Source organism: Cyanistes caeruleus, chromosome 4 (genome assembly GCF_971803275.1).
Source record: "Cyanistes caeruleus chromosome 4, bCyaCae1.hap1.1, whole genome shotgun sequence".
Taxonomy (NCBI): domain Eukaryota; kingdom Metazoa; phylum Chordata; class Aves; order Passeriformes; family Paridae; genus Cyanistes; species Cyanistes caeruleus.
Genome location: NC_141704.1, coordinates 49960148 through 49980065, shown reverse-complemented (window position 1 = coordinate 49980065; position 19918 = coordinate 49960148). Strand labels below are relative to the sequence as shown.

At 36.8% G+C, this 19918-nt stretch overlaps 1 protein-coding gene across 10 annotated transcripts in view; it reads left to right on the top strand.

The window, feature by feature from the left end:
- MON2 (MON2 regulator of endosome-to-Golgi trafficking) overlaps window positions 1-19918 on the top strand; it is a 119329-nt gene that overhangs the window by 15016 nt on the left and 84395 nt on the right. For all 10 annotated transcript variants that reach the window (XM_086884576.1, XM_086884586.1, XM_086884583.1 and 7 more), the window contains 13 exons: window positions 2127-2254; window positions 3094-3225; window positions 4655-4784; window positions 5332-5429; window positions 6627-6752; window positions 7526-7720; window positions 8430-8554; window positions 8923-9062; window positions 11461-11614; window positions 15769-15998; window positions 17083-17164; window positions 17845-18026; window positions 19262-19374. In XM_086884576.1, the coding sequence (XP_086740702.1) occupies window positions 2127-2254; window positions 3094-3225; window positions 4655-4784; window positions 5332-5429; window positions 6627-6752; window positions 7526-7720; window positions 8430-8554; window positions 8923-9062; window positions 11461-11614; window positions 15769-15998; window positions 17083-17164; window positions 17845-18026; window positions 19262-19374 (1835 nt within the window). The remainder of the gene's footprint in view (window positions 1-2126; window positions 2255-3093; window positions 3226-4654; window positions 4785-5331; window positions 5430-6626; window positions 6753-7525; window positions 7721-8429; window positions 8555-8922; window positions 9063-11460; window positions 11615-15768; window positions 15999-17082; window positions 17165-17844; window positions 18027-19261; window positions 19375-19918) is intronic.

The window sequence follows — 19918 nt, the reverse complement described above, 5'->3', positions numbered from 1 at the left end:
AGGTCAGTGATCTAATTTCTTTCTGTCTCTTGGAAAAGTTAAGTTGAGCTTTAAGTTTCAAAGTCTTCATTCTTGGCAGTGTGTACATACTTTATTATTAATTTATAAGAATTAGAGAAATTCCAGAAGAGGAGAAAGCCTTAAATCACAGGAGCTAAGTTTTAGAAATTATTTTCATGTGACTTCGAGATATGCAAAAATTTATGGTTTAGGAGTTCTTCTAAAAAATTAGAATTATAATCTTGCTGATGAAATGAACGGGTAAGTTATACTTCCCAAAAACTTCTCATTTGTTAGGGTTCAGTGAGATAGATTTCTTTTTTAATATATTCTGCCATAAATTGGTAGTAAAATGAAGGCAGACCTGGCAATGATAAATTTATTGTGCATTTTAAGACTGAAGCTAATACAGCTACAGAATCATGTGATCGCAGAATATTCTGAGTTGGAAGGGTTCATCAAGGTTTACCTCCAGACACAGTGAACAGGAAAGCCCCAATAATCACCCCATGTGCCTGGTTGCTATAAAACCTGAAGGGGTACCAAAGCAAATCTACAGAACATTAATTTTTCAGCTTCATAAATTAGAAATACTTGTAAAGATTCCGTTGTGAGATTGTTGCTTTTAATGGGTTATGTAAGAAAGTATTGTAACAGGCTAAATTTATTCTTTGTCTTGTGATTCATTAACTCATGCAATTTTTGCCATTCAGAACTATATCTTGAGTCTCATGTTAAGGATAAATGTGTTTTGGTATCTTTTTGCTTGCTTTTTTATGCTTGATAGTTAGAATTTAGTGGCAGTTCAGAAATGTCAACTGGACACAGAGTCTGCACTGGCTCTGAAGAGGCTGATGAAACTGGACTGTGTGTTGGTATCACCCTGTAAGAACTAGTATCTTATAGAAAGTTGGCATCTGTCATTTATAATAGCCCATTCTTTTCATAGAAACTTTAAAGTCAGTGTTTCAGGTGGAAAATATCACTGAAGTATATTTTTGTAGTTTTGTTTCCTTTTTTTTCCGAATTAGCTGTAGTGATGCTTAGTAGTAGAGACCACGTTTGCATTTTTATGTGAGAAAGTATTTTTGTTTGTGGTAGCTACTGTCCTCTGAAAAGCTTGTGAAACTTTTAATGAATACATTTCTTCTATTACACATAGACTAAAATACAGTTTATGACCTTCAGTGTAAGAGCACACCTTTCAACTGTAAGGAAATTTGTAGTATCTGAAATGGTGATTAGCAGCTAAAATGTTAGAAGTTTGCATGAATCAACAAACATACCTGTAAATGGAAAACCACTCATCAGTCAGAGCCATGTTTTTCTTTCATATTTTTAATATTTTAAAATTTTAATATCTCAGACTTCTTGAATTACTTTTATGGGAAAAACTGTTTTAAATGCTAGTGTAGAATGTTTTATTCATTATGAAGCTTTTTCTCCTTAACAAAAAAAAACAACAACAAAAACAAAACAAAAAACAAGCAGGCGAGAGAGAAGTTTATCGAAACTGGTTTTCTCCTAGCAAAAGTCCATTTTAAGAAGCTGCTCTTCTTCAATAAAACACAATTTGACAAATTCACAGCCAGCTGAACATACCCAGGATACAAATGGTCCAGTCTCTCTCTTCCTGTTTTTTCAGTCCAGTCTCTATCTCCTCCTTTTTTGCCCGTGGCAATTTGCTCTTCCCCTTCCTGCCCCGTGCTTTGGAATGTTGCTCTGTGCTGCACTGTGTTGCTTCCTGCATTAGGTAAAGCAGAGCAGGACAGTGCTACCAGCCTGAGACTGGTTCCTGTGGGAAGGCCAGGGAAAGCTCTGGCCTTGGCAGAACTGTACACCTTCTTGCTAACCATATGGACTCTTAAGTGGATGTTTTGGATTTGGAAAGTCACTTGAGTGTTTTAGGGAGGAGGTTCTTGGAATTTGAGCCTTGGCTAGGATAATTGTGGAAGTGAGCTGTGTCAGCCCATGTGTCTTCACTTGGCTTTTCCCTGTGGTCCACGTGTAAATCCCAAATTTCCGAGACTGGAGATTGCTTTTTGTTAATAGGTGTGATTAACAATTTTTGCACTGTATTTTTCAAAGCATTAAATATTGACTACTTCCATATTTCTCTTTGAAAGCTTTGAAAGAGAACAGCTCAGAGGTGGTTCAGCCTTTTCTGATGGGTTGTGGAACAAAAGAACCAAAGATCACTCAGCTGTGTCTAGCAGCCATACAGAGGCTTATGTCTCATGAAGTTGTTTCAGAGGTAAGATCAATCTTTATACAGAAACATAAATATTTCAGAGTGAGAAATACAGACCTCAAATGGAAGGTGAATGAGTTGTTTTAGGAGGCTCTTTATATTATAATGAATATAGTCCACAAAATATTTTACTCATGTCTGTTTTTCAGTAATTTAAAAGAAAACCTTTTACACCATAAAAAAAAAAAAAAGTGAGGCAGTATAGTAACCTCTAGAAGGAAATTTATGAAAATTGATACCAGCTCATTTAATTCACATTCTTACACTGCAGGAAATGAACATGTGATGAACCTTGTGCATCAACAAAATATACTTTGTGCAATAATGTTATTGTGCTTTTGTTACATTTTATTTTTAAAAATAAAGTAAAATAGATGCACATTTTCTGCAGCAGTAAATGTCATGATATATTATGGTGCTGCATATATAGTATGTTAGGAAGCTGATGAAAATAATGCTGTAAAAATACACCTTCAGTTGTGCTTGTGTAATGTAAAATTACACTGTTTTCTCTCTGACATGAGAGAATTCTGAGATTTTTACTGTGTCTTCCATGTTTCTGAGATTTTTACTGTGTCTTCCATGTTTCCAAGTAGAAAATTAAGTACAGGCTTTAATTTGTACTGCATATTAAGACATTTCTGTTGTCAGTTCTTTAAAAATACTTTGGGAAGCTTGTGACAATGAAATTTGCATTATATTCTCAAAGTAGTCCTACAGTTGAGACAAACAGGCACATTCATTTATGATATGCCTCTCTGACAGTGGCATTCTTACATATGTACATGATATACCAGTACATAAATATTGTAATAGGTGACAGAAAAATTATTTCTTTGCAGGCTGCAGCAGGAAACATTATTAATATGCTTTGGCAATTGATGGAGAACAGTCTTGAAGAACTTAAATTGCTCCAGACAGTTCTTGTACTTTTAACAACCAATACAGTTGTGCATGATGAAGCATTGTCCAAGGTAAGAATTTGTTGGTGTCAACTACAGAATTTAAAATATCCAAGAGGAAAAATGGGAAAATTTTACATATGAAGCATGTGAAAACAATGAATGAGGAAAGGGGGTTCTCGATTCTATTGTGTCTCTATTGTCTTTATGACTAGGCTCTGAAAATGGGATTTCTTTTAGCTTCCTTTTCCATGTGTTTTGTAATTCCTCCACAATAATACACTTCAGACTTAATAGGAACTTGAAATAAAAACTCTGAGCCAATGCCTATCCTTCTCATCTGTTAAATTCATTGTATATGTTTGACCTATAATCAGAGCACGTGGCAAGGTGTAAACTCTCTCTAAGAGAAAATGTTAGAAGAAGCTGCCTTCCACCCGGCCTTAAATCCCTTTTGAAAACAGTCCAGTTACTGCTCTTTCAGTAACAACTTTGGGTCCTAGTTTTAAACATGAAACATTTTAGATATTATGTTTCAACTAAAAAATTATTTCCCAGTCAAGTTTAATTTAAAGTGTAAGATACTTCTCTTTGAAGAAGCAACATTGTTTACCCTCTGTGACTTGTGAAACTCTGCTTAGTTAGTTTCTCTTCTAGATTACATTGTAGAAAATTGGTTTCAGCCAGACATATATTGCATGTTCATGTTTCAGTCAAGCTGTTGTAAGATTTTAAACTGATGTGGCAATATGATCTGAGTAGAGTCCACAAATCACAGACATGAAAAAGAGGCAAAAGAAAATTCTGGATCTTGTATGGCTCACAGCATGTAGCACTATGGCTGGGTGTGGTTGAGGCTCTTGAAAGTGCAAGAATACAGTATATGGAGAGAAGAACAAGAAATACAGGTTTCATTACACATAAAAATCTTTATTTTCAATATTCATTATAAAACAGGTAAGTATTAAACTATGAGTTAGAGGTAATAACAAAATCCAATGGGAAAAAGCATTCAGGTCATTGCCAGCACAATGACACTTTGAAATGCACATCTTAGGATTAATAGCAGTCAAGGCAACATGATTGTGAAAGTATTGTGATTCAGCGTAGGAGAGGAATGACATTTTAGCTGTGAAGCTGACTGACCTTTCTGTGATTAACCTTACAAGCCTAATGTCCTTTTGACATTAATTGATACAAGTTGTTCTGTGTGATGATTACTGTGTATTCTCTGTATGATGACTGCAATTTTGTTGGCACATTGTAATGTGTTCAATTAATACCGCCTTTTGATTGCCTTTGGGGAGGATTGCTAGGGACTTTTTTGACTAGGGTAATCCACAGAATGTATTCTGGTTCTTCAATTTATTTATTTTTTTTGACAACCTTCTGACAAACTGTAGCAGAAGGCATTCCTCAGTCCATCAACCTTCTTGACTCTTAGCTAAAAGATGATATATATTGTTGTAAGGTAATATTTTTTCTGGTTTTTTCCTTTCAGGCAATTGTACTTTGCTTTCGATTGCACTTCACAAAAGATAATATCACAAATAACACTGCGGCAGCTACAGTGCGGCAGGTAGTTACTGTTGTGTTTGAGAGAGTGGTTGCTGAAGATGAACGATACAAAGGTGGGCATACTGCTTACTCAGCTTGCTTTTATTTACCTGCTTTTTTGACACATATCAGATGTTTCTCTTTCAGATAAAGAAGTAGTAAGATGTCTATGGATGTTATGAAAACGTCACAGACATCATTCATTTTAACTGGCTTTTATACACTGATTAGTATTTAAAGGAGATTAAATCCTTCACCATTGTGTCAGTCCAGTTCAATGCAGCAATATATAAAACCTAGATTTTTTTTTCAAGCTGTGAGAACTGGTCTTCAGGTTAGTACTGTAAAGGAATTTGAGGCGAGTGTGTCATTTATAGTGCAGATACCATAGATTGCTGAGTGGGAACTACATGGCAGCAGTAGTTTTGAAGAGAGCATTGGAACGCAGTGCTTGGTATCAATGATCTTTGGTAGTCAATCTAGTGTTTGTTTCTATAGACATAAATTGCAGAAGAATTACCTGGCCATTCTCATAGAATATTCCTGTGAGAACACTTAATGCATACTTGATTTTTAACAGTACCTTTGTTCATAAAAACTTCGTTTTGTTTTTTTGGACAGATGCTGTTGACCAGCCAGCTGCAGTTCAAGGGAATAGCAATAGAAGATCTGTCAGTACGCTGAAGCCATGTGCTAAGGATGCATATATGCTTTTTCAGGTAGATGGGGAGCATATATTTATGTATTTGCAGTTAAGATTGGGTGCTTCTACATCTCTTTAAGAAATTTGAAGAATTTGCTGTTGGCATATTGACAATGTCCTTAACCAGAGCCTTGGGTTTTCTTATGCTATTTTTTCTAATTGGTGATGATATGTTGTATCACAGAGGAATGATGAGAAAATGAAGATAAAGTGGCCTTGGAAAATGTTTTACTAAAAATCTTAAATAATAGCTAAGTGTACATGTCTGCATTAAATTCAATATTCTTATTTCTGTGAGCCTGTGGTGGGTTTACCCTAGCTGGACTCTCAGGTACCCTCCAAATTGCTCTACCACTCCCTGTCCTAGCTGATGGGAAGAGAAAACGAGAAGGAAAACAATTCATAAGTTGAGATAAGTCAGTTTACTAAAGCAAAAGTTTGCATGTGCATGAGCAAAGTACATCAGCAAGCAATGTTCAGCCACTTCCTGGGAAGCAGAGCTTCAGAATGCCTGGAAGTTGCTCCCAAAGGCAAACATTGTAAATAACAGATGCTTCCCTTCCTCTTCCATTTCTTAGGTTCTATAACTGAGGTATGAAATATCTCTTTGGTTAGTTTGAGATAACATTTTTTGTGTTCCCTCCCATGATCTTGCCCAGCCCCTTGGTGGCAGTGGGGGGAAATACTGAGACAGCACTGAGGCTGTGTCAGTGCTATTCAGATGTAGCCAAAACACTGGTGTGTTATCAGCACCTTCCTAGCTACCAATGCAAAGCTCAGCACTGTAAGGGCTGCTGTGGGGAGAATTAACTCCATCTCAGCAAGACCCAGTACAGAGCAAAACACTGCAACTGTAATTCAGTCCTGTTTCTTGTGGTTGGTATTGGACATTAAAGTCAAGTATGTAATGAAAAGGAGTAGTTGCATTCATCACACCAATAAAATCTTCTTGACTTAGCAAATTCACTTGTCTTGAGATATTTTTGAGGCTAGGAATGAACACATGCTACAAGGATACCAGTAAAGTTAAAAATTATTATAAACATTTTCTATGCTTTATAATTTGTGTTAAAAAGTATTTAAAGAAAAAATACATTGAAATCAGGAGATTGCTCACAAAGAGGAGAGTTTGTAGATTTCATTATGAAGTCAGGAAACTTTCTTGGTACAGGACTTTACAGAGAATGTCAATGTTACTGTGTTTCTTTCTAAGGATCTTTGTCAGTTAGTTAATGCTGATGCTCCCTACTGGCTCGTGGGTATGACAGAAATGACACGTACGTTTGGCCTTGAGCTTCTTGAGTCGGTCCTCAACGACTTTCCACAAGTGTTTTTACAAGTGAGTAGTTCTTGGGTGGAAAACAGGAAGACTTTTACTCACACGGGTAGTAAAATCTACACTTCATTAAATCCTCTTTAATTTAACATGAGTATTGTTTCCCTGAAGGACTTCTAGCTTTTATGTTTTGGGGAGGTGGTGGGGTGGTGTTTAACAGAGAAGTTCCCTGTGCTTTTTGAATATTTTTCTATTCTTAAACACTTTATTTATGTTTCTGTTTTATTTATGTTTATACATTCTGTAGTGCTGTTTTACTCTTTCACTTTTGGTTTTGGTGTTTATATCTCCTCCAGAGATGCATTTTCTTATCTTGCCTTATTTATGACAGCTCTGTAACTAAATTTGTGGAATTGTTACTTCTACAAAACTATTAAGCTCACCCCACTTGTAAAGTAAAAATCAAGACTGTGAATTGCATGTATCTACTGCATATAAATGCCTCATGATCCTGCAATAATGTGTTTTATTAGCTGACAGTAGATAAATTAATTTATAAATATATAAGTGATATATTAGCAGCCTATTTCCACTTGCAAAATACAGGAAGAAGGATGCATGGCATGAGCCTGACAATTGTAATTTCATACTTCCTGGTAGCTTTACAATGGTGTCTGCAGTTCTGCCTTTTCATTTCCTGATTGTCATTTATACCAGAATTTGCATGATTTCAGACTGCTTGATCATAACTACAAATGTAAATAAGATGTATAATCAGAGCTACTGCTAGCAATTAAGGAATATCTGCATGTAACTTTTTCTTTTTTCTTTTTCAGCATCAGGAATTCAGTTTTCTTCTTAAAGAAAGGGTATGCCCTCTTGTTATAAAGCTCTTCTCCCCAAATATCAAATTCAGGCAAGGTTCCACCACCTCATCTTCCCCAGCACCAGTGGAAAAACCGTACTTTCCCATCTGTATGCGTTTGCTGCGAGTAGTTTCTGTTTTGATTAAACAGTTTTACAGTTTGCTGGTAAGAACATGCTCAAATTTTCTTTATGCAATTTTATTTTTCCATGTATATGCCAATGCTGTGATCAGTAGTAGTATTCATTAGTTCTTGGGAGCTGTTGATGTCTACTGAGGGAAGAGAAAGCTAAATACTCTTTTCCTCTTACATTTATTTGTGTTTACATGTATTCTAAATGTATGATTTTGTTAGACATGGACTTGTATGAATTTTATAGTAGATTAGCTGTTGTCTTTTCTCTATTTAACTGCCTTTCAGGTTTTGGGAACCTTTTGATCTTCTGTTGTTTGCCTCACTTTAGATAATGATGATTACTGTGCCTTGTTAATACTTTCTAAGAGCCTTTTGACTTGAGTTGCTAAAGCTGTTGACAGAATGTGGGTAAAAAACACGTGTTCAGCCACTCTTATGTCCTGAGTTTTTGGTATTTGTTAAAAATGATATTTTTCATTTGTCTACTGTAGCAAATGTATGACCTTTATTACAATGTCTGAGAGGAATTTAACTCCTTCAGTACAATTGCATATGTGATTTTAGCTTGTCAAAAATGTTATGTTTTAATAAAATTCTGAGTAAATACTCATTCCAGGGATTTTTTTAGATTCTGTACAAAACTTGCTGTGGTAGGACTCCTGAGATGAAAGGTTTCTTTAGAAATTATTTTGTAGGAGGCTTTTTCTTTTTATTAATTACTATAAACTATATGTTTTAGGTAACGGAATGTGAAATCTTTCTGTCATTGCTGGTTAAGTTTCTGGATGCAGACAAACCACAGTGGCTACGAGCTGTTGCAGTAGAATCTATTCACAGGCTTTGTGTGCAGCCTCAGCTATTAAGGTATTAACTATATTGGCTTTTGCTTTTACATAAAGTTTAAGATATATTTTTATTATTTTTCTCTAGTGGAAAATGCTTCCTAAAACATTGCAAATGTATAGAAACTTAAATGCAATAAGCTGTTCATAATAAATTTGTGTAATGCATTAGGCAATGCTTATTATCCAAGAAGGGCCGAATTATAGTTGAGTATGTCTTGGCAGTGTCAAAGGAAGATTTACCTAAAATTTGATACTATTGTTTACCTAAATATTTGCTGTTGAAATGTGCTTTTAGACTGCAGTTTGGAGTGTGTGTGGGGGTGAAGTTGCTGTCAAAATATTCTTTTAGTCCCAAATTTGTCAAATACTTTGTTTTATACCTTCCAGGTCTTTTTGTCAGTCATATGATATGAAGCAACATTCCACTAAAGTTTTCCGTGATATTGTGAATGCACTGGGGTCCTTTATTCAGTCTCTATTTCTTGTACCAAGCACAGGGAACACATCAGCAACACCAAACCAAACTGGTAAAGCCTTGTCCTTATTATAATTTTATTTTTCTATCATTTTCTTGTAATAATGTATTCTGTTTTGATTCAGTTCTGGTACAGCTCTGGTACTTTGGTGTTTATTTTGGTAAAAAGCTAGCTTGAGTAGAGATAGTGTTCTCAGCTCTGGTACAACAGGGGATTTTATCTACCTCTTTTGTGGGGAAGGCATAGACCCCAGTCAGCAGCAGAATCAATCTGCCTTGATTCCTGTTTTTGCAGTGGTCAGATTCCTTGTTTCACAACTTTTCAGAGGGAAATTCCATTGGAGTTATTTCTAATTTCTGACTGTACGAATTGTGTCTGATTTCTGTCTCCTTGTGCAGGGATGTCATTTATGGCGGGGCGCAGTTTAAGTAGTAAGACAGTGTGTGTTTGTGGGAGGCAATCAGTAGTTCTTCTGGATGTTCAAGGCTAAAACTGGAGTGAGGGAGCCAAGAGGAAGAATGAAAGATGTGTATTTTACAAATGATCTCCATCTTTTTTGTAAGCTGAAATCAGACACATATTGAAAGTAAACTTGGTTGTCTTTTCTTGCAGCCAGGGCTTTGGCATTTCACTAGGTATATTTGTATTTTAATAATTTGAAATTGTTGTCCTGTTAATGCCTATGCAGGTGTTTATGTCCCAAGTTAATGCTCTGCTTCTTTCTGTAGTTGTGGAAGCTGAGTTCTCAGCAACAAACAACTTAAAAATAATTTGTAAGGGTGTCTTTTGATATGTCTTCTTAAAAGAGATAAAAGCCAGATAATAAGAGTAATTAATGTCTATCAAACCTACTATTAAATTAAGAAACATTGAAAACTTTGGGTTTAGACTCACATCTTTCAGTGTTCACTCATGAAATTGGAATCCCATGCTGGAGTTAGCAGTGATAGCATGAAGAAATTTGCATCAGTGTCTGCTGTTCAGTAGCTGTCTATGCAGCAACTGATAGAACATTTCTAGGTCAGCTTGATTATCTTAAGGTAAACCAGAAACACAATTTCACCACGGAACATGCATATATGAGAAGCCGTTCTATAATACTCATTCTGAAAACCTGAATTTTGCCTCAAGTGAAACAGCACTGCAGTGAGGTGATACCTCTAGTGCTGTTACCATTTCTCTGGGTTATTATTTCAGTTTGTTTTGTCTTTACCTTTTAATTTCTACTTTGAGTGCTTCATATGTCACTTTCTCATGCATTTATTTTTCTACCTTTTTTCCTCCTATGGTCGTATTTGACTTACAAAGAGCAGATCAATGGAATGTAATTCTTGAACTGAGTCTTCTGATTATAACAGCGGTCCTCTCATAGCAGGCTGTCTTTTGGAATCATAAAATGGCTTGTCTTGGAAGACACCTTCAAGATGATCTAGTTTCAGCCTTCTGGCCATGGGCAGGGACACCTTCCAACAGACTAGGTTGTTCAAAGCCTTATCCAACCTGGCTTTGGACATTTACATTTCTTATACACCTGATTTTTGAGCCTCAGTCTTGCAGCAGGCTCAGCAGCTTGGAAGCTGCATCTACTGAAGTTCTGTGTTACTTTTATTATACTGGGCAATGTTTGTCACCCACTTTAATGAGTTAGATTAATACAAAAATAGTTGCATATGTCTGTCTGCATAGTGGGGTCATAGAAAAAGACACCAGTGTAACTGTGTTAGTGCCAGTGTTTGGTTAATAATTTGTTTAGCGGCATGATTTTTTTGTTTCAGTCTGTTAAGTGTTAGTGTGTTAAAGTGTATGCATAAGCTTCTGTGTATTCATATTGCCTAAGTTAGTAGTTTATTGCCTATATTAGTAGCTTACTCTCCACATATTAAAAGCAAACACACCAAAATGGCAGTTACACTGTCAGTCACCATCCTGGGGACTCTACTCTCTCCGCCCATTGTCTGTTCAGAGAGAATCTGAACTTGTGGGACCTATTCTTACTAAACCACTAGTTGTGGTTTTTGCATTTCTGAAATCTTGGAAGTTTTTTATTGAAATAATTAAACTTTCTAGTTACTGAGTTCTTTGTACAACTATGTAAATAATCCTTAACTTTCAAGTATGTGTCTGACTCTTCGCTAAAACATACATTGTTCCATCAAGACTATATAAGTTTGATTCATTCACAGAACATTATGAATGTTGCTGTACCTTTCACAGAAACATTACATTCTGACTGGAAAATAGGCAGTTGGCATCAGTGAGCTGCACATAAGATTATATTTTAGACAGCAGAGGGAGCTCAGAAATAGTTTTTTATGTTATTGTTGATTTTTGTTATTGATCTGGGTATCTTCAGATTAATCCTGATGTCTGAAAAATTGAATAGAAAAAGGATATTTTCTGATCACAAATACCAGATTGGTTGATTTTATCACTTTGTTTTTGTGAACAGGAAGCAATGCATCAGGGAATACTGGCTCAGCACAGACTAACCCAGGAGTGCTTGGAATGGGTGGAGGTGCAACTGTATTACCTGCCTTTGAGTACAGAGGCACTTGGATACCCATCCTGAATGTAACAGTACAAGGCAGTGCTAAAGCTACATAGTGAGTACCTCTATGTTTTTGAAAGTCTATGTAACAAGTATTTTTATTTTGAATTTGGTGATGTAAGGATTTTTTACTACTGAATATTGAAGTTTTTGCTTCACTGGCATGGAAGTCTATTAGGAATTTTCTCTTTGTTGGTGCCATGAGGTGTTCTGGTCTTTTTGCTCTTTTTTCCTGCATGTCCAGGATTCTGATTGGGATGTCCCCTATGGTTTTAGCATCAGTTGGATTTTTTATTTTTGTTACCATTTTATCTGTATTAACTCTTTATTTTTAGGCCTCCCTGTGGTATAGAACAATTTTGGAATACCTGTTGCTGCATTTTGTAATGGCAAACATGAAGGGCATTAAGCAAACAGGGCATCAGTGGGAATGAAAAGTAGCTTTCTCACACCAGCTTTACTGTACTTACAGTTTTTATTGAGCAGGATAGTTCCTGGTAGCTACTGGTCTGGTTGTCATTTCAAACAATATATTGACCTGTGTACCAAGGCTAATGATGAATGGTTCGTAGAATGGCAAGTTGTTTTGTCGTGACTTTGTACAAAGGAGATGATGTTCTCAGTTTAAATCTGCAAATACTATGTTACTTTTTAAATCATGATCATTGAGGGACAGGTGCCTCCAAACCTGAAGCTATTTGTACCACCATAAAATTTTGGCATACTAAAATTCAGTGAAATCTGCAAATAGCCTACATCTCAATATTTTTAGGGTAGGAACTGCTTTATCTCCCTTTGAGGTACAGAAGAAAAAAAACCTCATCCTCAAATTTCAATAGTTAATGTGTATGTGTTGATTTTTTTTTCCAGCAGTGGACATGGATGTTATTTTAGTTTACTTGCTTGTTCTCAGGGAATGCAGATTTTTCATTTGGTCAACTACTACAACCTCCACTTTTCTTCCTTTTCTTTTTTCTTACTATCTATTCTTAACTGGTTTAATAACCTTGCAGCCATCATAATCTCCTGTCCTTCTCTACACTTGCTTGTGTTTTACCTTTGGATACTTCAAGTGACTATGATTTTCTCTGTATATTTTTTGCATTTTTTCATTTAAAATTGCAGAATTGTCACAAGCATTTCACAGCAGTTTTTTTCTCCTTTCTTGTACTTTTGTCTGTAGTCCCTGTATGTAAGGAGATGACTTGCTATAGTGTGTCACATCCTAGCACCAATTCTCTTCTGCTGCCATTAGATTTTCAAACAATGGCCACATCTCATACTTCTGTACAAGTTTGTCCACAGACCATTGTCTTGTCTGGAACTTGTCCTCCCCTTTACTTAAGGAAATAAACATTTTTAAGAGGAATAGGCAAACTATTCAAGACTTTTCACAGCCATTGCCATGTAACAGTAATAACTCATATAATCACAGAATCACTAGGTTGGAAGAGGCTTTCAAGACTGAGTCCAACCCAGCTCTAATACCTCAATGAAAATATCACACTGAGTTCCACATCCAGTCTTTTATTAAACACATCCAGAGATGGTGACTCCACCACGTCCCCAGGCAAACCATTCCAATACTTTATCACCCTTTCTGTAAAAAACTTTTTCCTAATATCCGACATATATTTCCCCTGGCACAGCTAGAGTCTGTGTCCTCTGGTTCTGTCAGATGCTGCCTGGAGAAAGAGACCAATCCCCACCTGACCACAGCCACCTTTCATTGGCCAGCTTCCAGTCATCTGGAACCTCATCAGTGACCCAGGACTGTTGGTAAATGGTGGAGAGTGGCTTTGCAAGCTCATCTGCCATCTCCCTCATCACCCTGGCACAGATCCCATCTGGGCCCATAGATTTATGAACATCCAAGCGTTTCAGCAGTTCTCTGATTGCCTCCTCCTGGATAACAGGGAGACCATTCTACTCGCTGACACAATCTACCAACCCAGGAGGACAGTTGTCCTGAGGACAAGCTGTCTTCTCACTAAAGACTGAGACACAGAAAGTATTAAGCACCTTGGCCTTCTCCTTATCTGCAGTTACTGTGTTTCCTTCTGCCTCCAATAGAGAACAAGGGCTGGTCTTACCCTTCCTTTTACCATTAATATATCTGTAAAAACATATCTTGTACGAAAGTTGCCAAATTAAGTTTGAACTGGGCTTTGGCCTCCCTATTTTTTTTCTTACATACCCTAGCAACCCCCTTAAATACTTCCTGAGAAACCTGACCCTCCTTTCAAAGATGACACATCCTCTTTTTATTCTGAAGTTGCTTTGAAACCTCATTGCCCATCTAGGCTGGACATTTGCCTCATTGACTCATCTTTTGGCACACAGGAACAGTCTGTTCCTGTGCCCTCAAGATCTCTGCTTTAAAGCATGCCCATCTTTCCTGGACTCATTTACTTTTGAGGGCTGCTTCCTAGGGAAGTCTCTGGATAAATCTCCTAAATAGGCCAAAGTCTGCTCTCTGGAAGTCCAATGTAAGTCGTATTGATGTTCCTGCTGATTTCACTAAGTATCAAGGACTCCATAATTTCATGATCACTATGTCCCAAGCTGCCTCCAACCACCACCAGCCCATCTCTATTTGTAAACAAGTCTAACATAGTCACTCTCCTAGTAGGCTCACTCACCAGCTGTGATCAAAAGCTGTCCTCCACACACTCTTAAAAACTTCCTGGACTGCCTCTTTTCTGCTGTATTAAGTTCCCAGCAGATGTCTGGTAGGTTGAAATCACATACAAGAACAAGGGCTGATGATCCTGAAATACTCTCCAGCTGCTTATAGAATAAATTGTCCACCTCTTCTTCCTGGCTGGGTGGACAATGACAGACTCCCAGTAGGATGTCAGCCTTGTGGGCCTTCCCCTTAATTCTTACCCATAGACATTCAATCATCATCATTAGTTCAATACCCATGGCATCAAAAGCCTCCCTAATATAAAGTGTCACTCCTCCATCTCTTTTACCTTTCCTATTTCTTCTGAAAAGCTTGTAGCCATCCAGTGCAGCATTCCAGCTATATGAGTCATCCCACCATATTTCCATGATGGTGACTATATAATTTAATTTATTTAATATTTAATTTATTCAGTAGTTACCATTTTCTATCTAAAAGGGTGTGACCTCTGCCCCACAAATCTATTTTAACTATAAAACTCACTAATAATTTTAATTAGGCCTGCATATATATTCATACTTACTTGTATATACAGGATGAACTCCTGACAATTTGATTTAGCTGTAGTTCCTGCTCCCCCAGGTAGGAGGCAGCTATCTTCAGGAAATTAGAGGTAATAACTGAAGTGTGGCATGTTTGGGAGAAGGAAAAATCCTTTGTGCAGACAAGAGTGGTGATGCTAAGGTATAAAATTATCTTTGGTATATTTTAGCTGGAATATGTAGTTTTTTTAAGAGCAGTTTGCAGAGTAAAAAATGATGAAATAATGATTGCTGTGGAAGCAGGTAGTTTTTGTAACTGGCTGTCTCTACATGTATAGGTGCTGCTGCTGCTGTGTCAGCTACAATTTCTGTTGGATTTGTAACTCAGCAGTTCATGTGCTTTTAAAGTAAAAGATAGAGGAAAGTGGCAGTGAAGCTGCTGTTCCAGCACAGTGATGTTTTAACTGCATGCTTTTCAGCAGTGAATCATGTAGACATATCCTCTTTGTACAAATAATGTCCATTGTTTACCTATGCATGTCAGTGATGAATATTTGGCCATGTAATATCTAGCTATGGACAGGCTTTTCTAGTCATGTGGACTCAAAGATAATAGAATGTCTGACTTGTTCTCTATTTGTTATAACTACGTTCACACTGTCATGGCTCTCTGATGTATTTCCTATGTTGTTCCTAGATACTTGTATTGTTCTGAATAAGTTCTGTTGCAGTGGCTCTAAGTAAAATAATAATACAAGTAGAATTATTCATAATGCTTGATTATATATGTTAGTTTTTAGAAATATTTTTTGCAGATCTGTACTCAGGGTTTGTATCCTTTTGGTTGCTGTCTTATTTAGTAATTCATTTACTCTTTTACTTTGTGACTTAAAGGTTTTTTTCTTGAGTTGCAATAAACCTTGAAGGATTGTATTTCGGGCCTGTTTGTGTTTAACATTCATTCAGAATCTCGTGTTTTGTTATTGTTTTTAAAAACAGTGGTATTGCTAGACACTTACCATGTTTTCAATTTTTTAGTTTGGAGATGCTGGACAAAGTTGAGCCACCGACAATTCCTGAAGGCTATGCAATGTCAGTGGCATTTCACTGTTTGCTGGATCTCGTCCGTGGTATCACCACCATGATCGAAGGAGAGTTAGGAGAGGCGGAAACTGTCATCCAAACCACAACAGAGGCAACATCATTACCAGCACATTCTTCAGAGCAAGATTTGCAGTCTGTTTCTGACCAATCAGAGAAAGAATTAGGTACTGGAAAATGCAAACACTGTATGAAATTCAACAGTTTTGCAGAAAGCAGATTTTAGAATTTCATGCTTTTTTGCTTAAATTTCTCGGTACTTATTTATATATAAAAACTTCATTTAAAGTGTGTTTTATTCTTTTAATGGAACAGCAGTTCCATTTAAAAAAATACTTGACTTGGTGTTCTGCTTTTGGCTTAACAGTGAGATCTAAGGTCACAAGAGACAACCTGACTGTCAGAAATGGACTTATGACCACACTAAAAGAAAAATACATTTCTAGTAACCAAGACAAAAGGAGTATTCTAATGGAGAAATTTTTAGAAAGATTGCAGTATATAGAGAAGGACTTCTTTGAAAGCAGAACTGCTGTGAAGTGAGGATTGTTTTGTGGAACATATGATAGGTCTGTTATGGGGTCTGTATGTACAAAATGACTTGTGTTTGACCAGTGAGTTTGGCTCGTGGCCCAGGAAGCCAAGGCAGTACAGCTGGAGTTGCAGCCAAGGGATGCGGGGAAGGCAGGGGGCTGCGGCCGGACGCTGCCGCGGGAGCGGGGAGCTCTCCATGGTGCTGCGGAGTGCCGGGGCTTGGCGTGCCCCGGTGGAGAGAGGGAGGTGTGCAAATGGGCTGGGCAGCTACCTGTTTGCTAGACCAATACCTTTTTCCCTATTAAATGAAAGAAAAAAAAAAATTATAGCTACCACGGGAGAGTATTTTTATTCCACTGCAAAATTTCAGTGAGTTTCTTGTCCCATATTTTTGTACTTGTGAATGTTCGTTTTTATAGAAAAGGATCAAAAATGGTTATATATATTGCAATAAGTTTTATTTTGGTGGGGTTTTTGGATGCTATTTAGGAAAAAACATTGCCTGGTGACTTTTTTTTTTTTTTTTACCTCAGAAATGTTACTTTCAATGCAAGATATGAGTGTGTTTCTGTATGTACATATATGTGGCTATGTAAACATACATACAAAAACACACTTCAAAAGATGCAGTATTAAGCATTTTGTTTGTGATACGCATTAAAGTTATTAAGGGAGCTACTGTGTTTCTGCTATTAAAAAGTCTATATTTTTTTTAAGTTAGCAGAGCTGTCTGGGAAGAAATGGTGAACGCTTGTTGGTGTGGTCTTCTGGCTGCTCTGTCCCTCCTACTTGATGCAAGGTATCTGGTCTTTCATTTCTATTGATCTTTCTAAGTTGACATTCCAAGCTATGTTTTGAACTGACTTTTGATACCAGTCAAATTGACAGTTGTCAACGTAAGTGCTGTTCATGGCATCTGAGCAGTCAGGTTTGTGGCTAAGACTGAATGAATTAATGACTCAGAAGTCTCCAAAAGTCCAATATCTACCTTTAATGTATTTCAATACAGAACAATTAATTGCATTTTCAAAGGGTTGCATTTAAACTATTTGAATTATATTTATTTCTTTTTACTTAGCTTGCATGTTTCAACATATTGAAGTGATTGTCCTGATCACTGCAAGTAAGAGAATTAGTAATGTCTCTGTACTTCTTAGTACTATCTAATCTTTAAAGTGGAAAAGCTTTTTACTAGGAAATAGCTGTGGTAAATTAATTGAGGCTTTCAAAGAGCCTTTTGTAATCAAATGCCACTTTCTGAAATTAGTTTTAAATATCTTCTCATAGTCTCATTTAGCAAGTCGCTGAGAAAGTCTGATTTTGTAGGAAGTGGTTCTGAAGAATTTTGTTGATTGGTTATGCGTGATCTTCAATATTTATAGTGTTAATGGATTTAAAGTATATGTTCTTATGGCTTTCAGTTTTGGTTAGCTTCTGTGCTCTGTATTAATTCCTGCTGAACAATGTGTGCTCTTTCAGCACTGATGAAGCTGCCACTGAAAATATTCTAAAAGCAGAATTGACCATGGCTGCACTTTGTGGAAGACTGGGTCTTGTAACATCAAGAGACGCCTTTATCACTGCCATTTGCAAAGGATCCTTGCCTCCTCACTATGCCCTTACTGTATTAAACAGCACAACTGCAGCTCTGTCCAGCAAGTGTAAATATATACATTTTTCTTAATTGTGTTTCATCATATTGTCCTCTAAGCCCATTTTTTTTCAGGATATTATTCCAAAGACATACAGCTGTAGTATTTGGCTATATTAAAGTAAGTTAGAGTCCTCAGACAGTACCTAGATTACCTACTTTCCAGACAGAACTGGTTGGTCTTGCGGCATTTGCTGACTATCATTCCAATCAATCTAAAATTTCCTGAGTGATTCACATATGTCAAAAGTTCAAATTCTAAGGAGATCTTCTACCATTGTAAAGATGTGCTAGGATATATAATTAAGGCATTCAAAATCTGAAGAGGTCTTTGGGCAGCTTGGGTTCTAAAACTTTGGCTAGAACATCCTGCATTTGTGATGTACTATAGTCTTCTGCGATTGTCTAGTGATGGTAATACTTACGTGTAAGTGGAAGATTCAAGTTCTAGGCTCTCTGTAGCCTACAAAAAGCTTTGATGCATCCCACATCTTGAGAGAATGTTGTAATTCATAATATATGCTGGTTTACAATATACTCTGTTTCTAACTTTGAAAGTGAATTACCACTTACTAAGAAAAGCAACTACCTGAAAAATATGGAGATGAAATTAACATTAGAGCTCTTAATACAAAACAAAAATATCTTACTCTGGGAATGAGGACCAGCACCTTTACTTCAGTCCAGTGTACCAGCTATGTGTATTATTAGATTGTAAGTCTGTGAAGAAGTACACGTGACTGAACTACACAGATGTCTGTAGAGACAGAGCAGGGAACCTCATTTATTTTATGTAGGTTGCTCTTTTTACAAATGGGTGTCCTGAAGTCCCATATTGGAAAAATATCATGATACACCACTGATGACACCATAATTTTCTGAGTGCACTGGTGCAATGGTAGCACACAATGATACCATTTACACATAATTGCGACCAAAAAACTGAGTTGAGACAGTTTAATGCTTGTGTCTTAAGCATAAATATTTCAGTCTTGACATAAAATATATAAATGTATAGCAAGCAATGTCTACTAGTTAGAAACAGGGAGTAATTGCTGAACCTTTAACTCTCTAGGGAATGACACTGTAATCTAAATATAACTAAAGGTCTCAAAATGAAGTATATTAAAGCTAAAACAGTAAAAAAAATTTCCTGGAGTCTGTTTGCCAGAAGGTGGTTCTTACTACAAGTAAGTACTGGATTTTAATTTTTTTTTCTTCCTTCTCTTTCCAATTTTCCTCCAGCATATTCCATTCAGGGACAGAATGTTCAAATGATTAGTCCCTCAAGTGAGTCTCACCAGCAAGTTGTAGCAGTAGGGCAACCCTTAGCTCTTCAGCCACAGGGAACGGTTATGGTAAGTACAACTTGTAAGTGATCTTACTTTGCTTCTTCCTGCATCTCACCATGTCTCAAAACCAGGCTACAGATATACAACATTCTTACAAATAATGGTCAGCTGAACTATTGTCTTAAGGCTTTAATTTGGATCAGCCCTGGACAGCAAATTATCTATTTGTGAAGAAGTCTCATTCTTGTTTTTTTCTGACTTCTAGCTCAGAAGTTCTTATTCATTCTATTTGGAAAACTCTAGATCTCAGCTGTGTTATGTGCCTGTGTGTGAAGGTTCACTTAAGATAGACTGATTTTGTGTAGATGATGCAATTAAGCAGGATTACTTGAACTTGTGTTTGATAATAATGTGAAACTGGGAGGAGAGGGCAGTAATCAAATAAAACATAGAATCCCAGAATGGTTTGGGATGGAAAGGACTTTAAAGATCATCACATTCCAATCCATTGGCCACGTGCAGGGACACCTTCCACTAGACCAGCTTGCTCAGAGCCTTATCCAACCTGGCCTTGAACACTGCCAGGGATGGGGCATCCATGATAACCCTG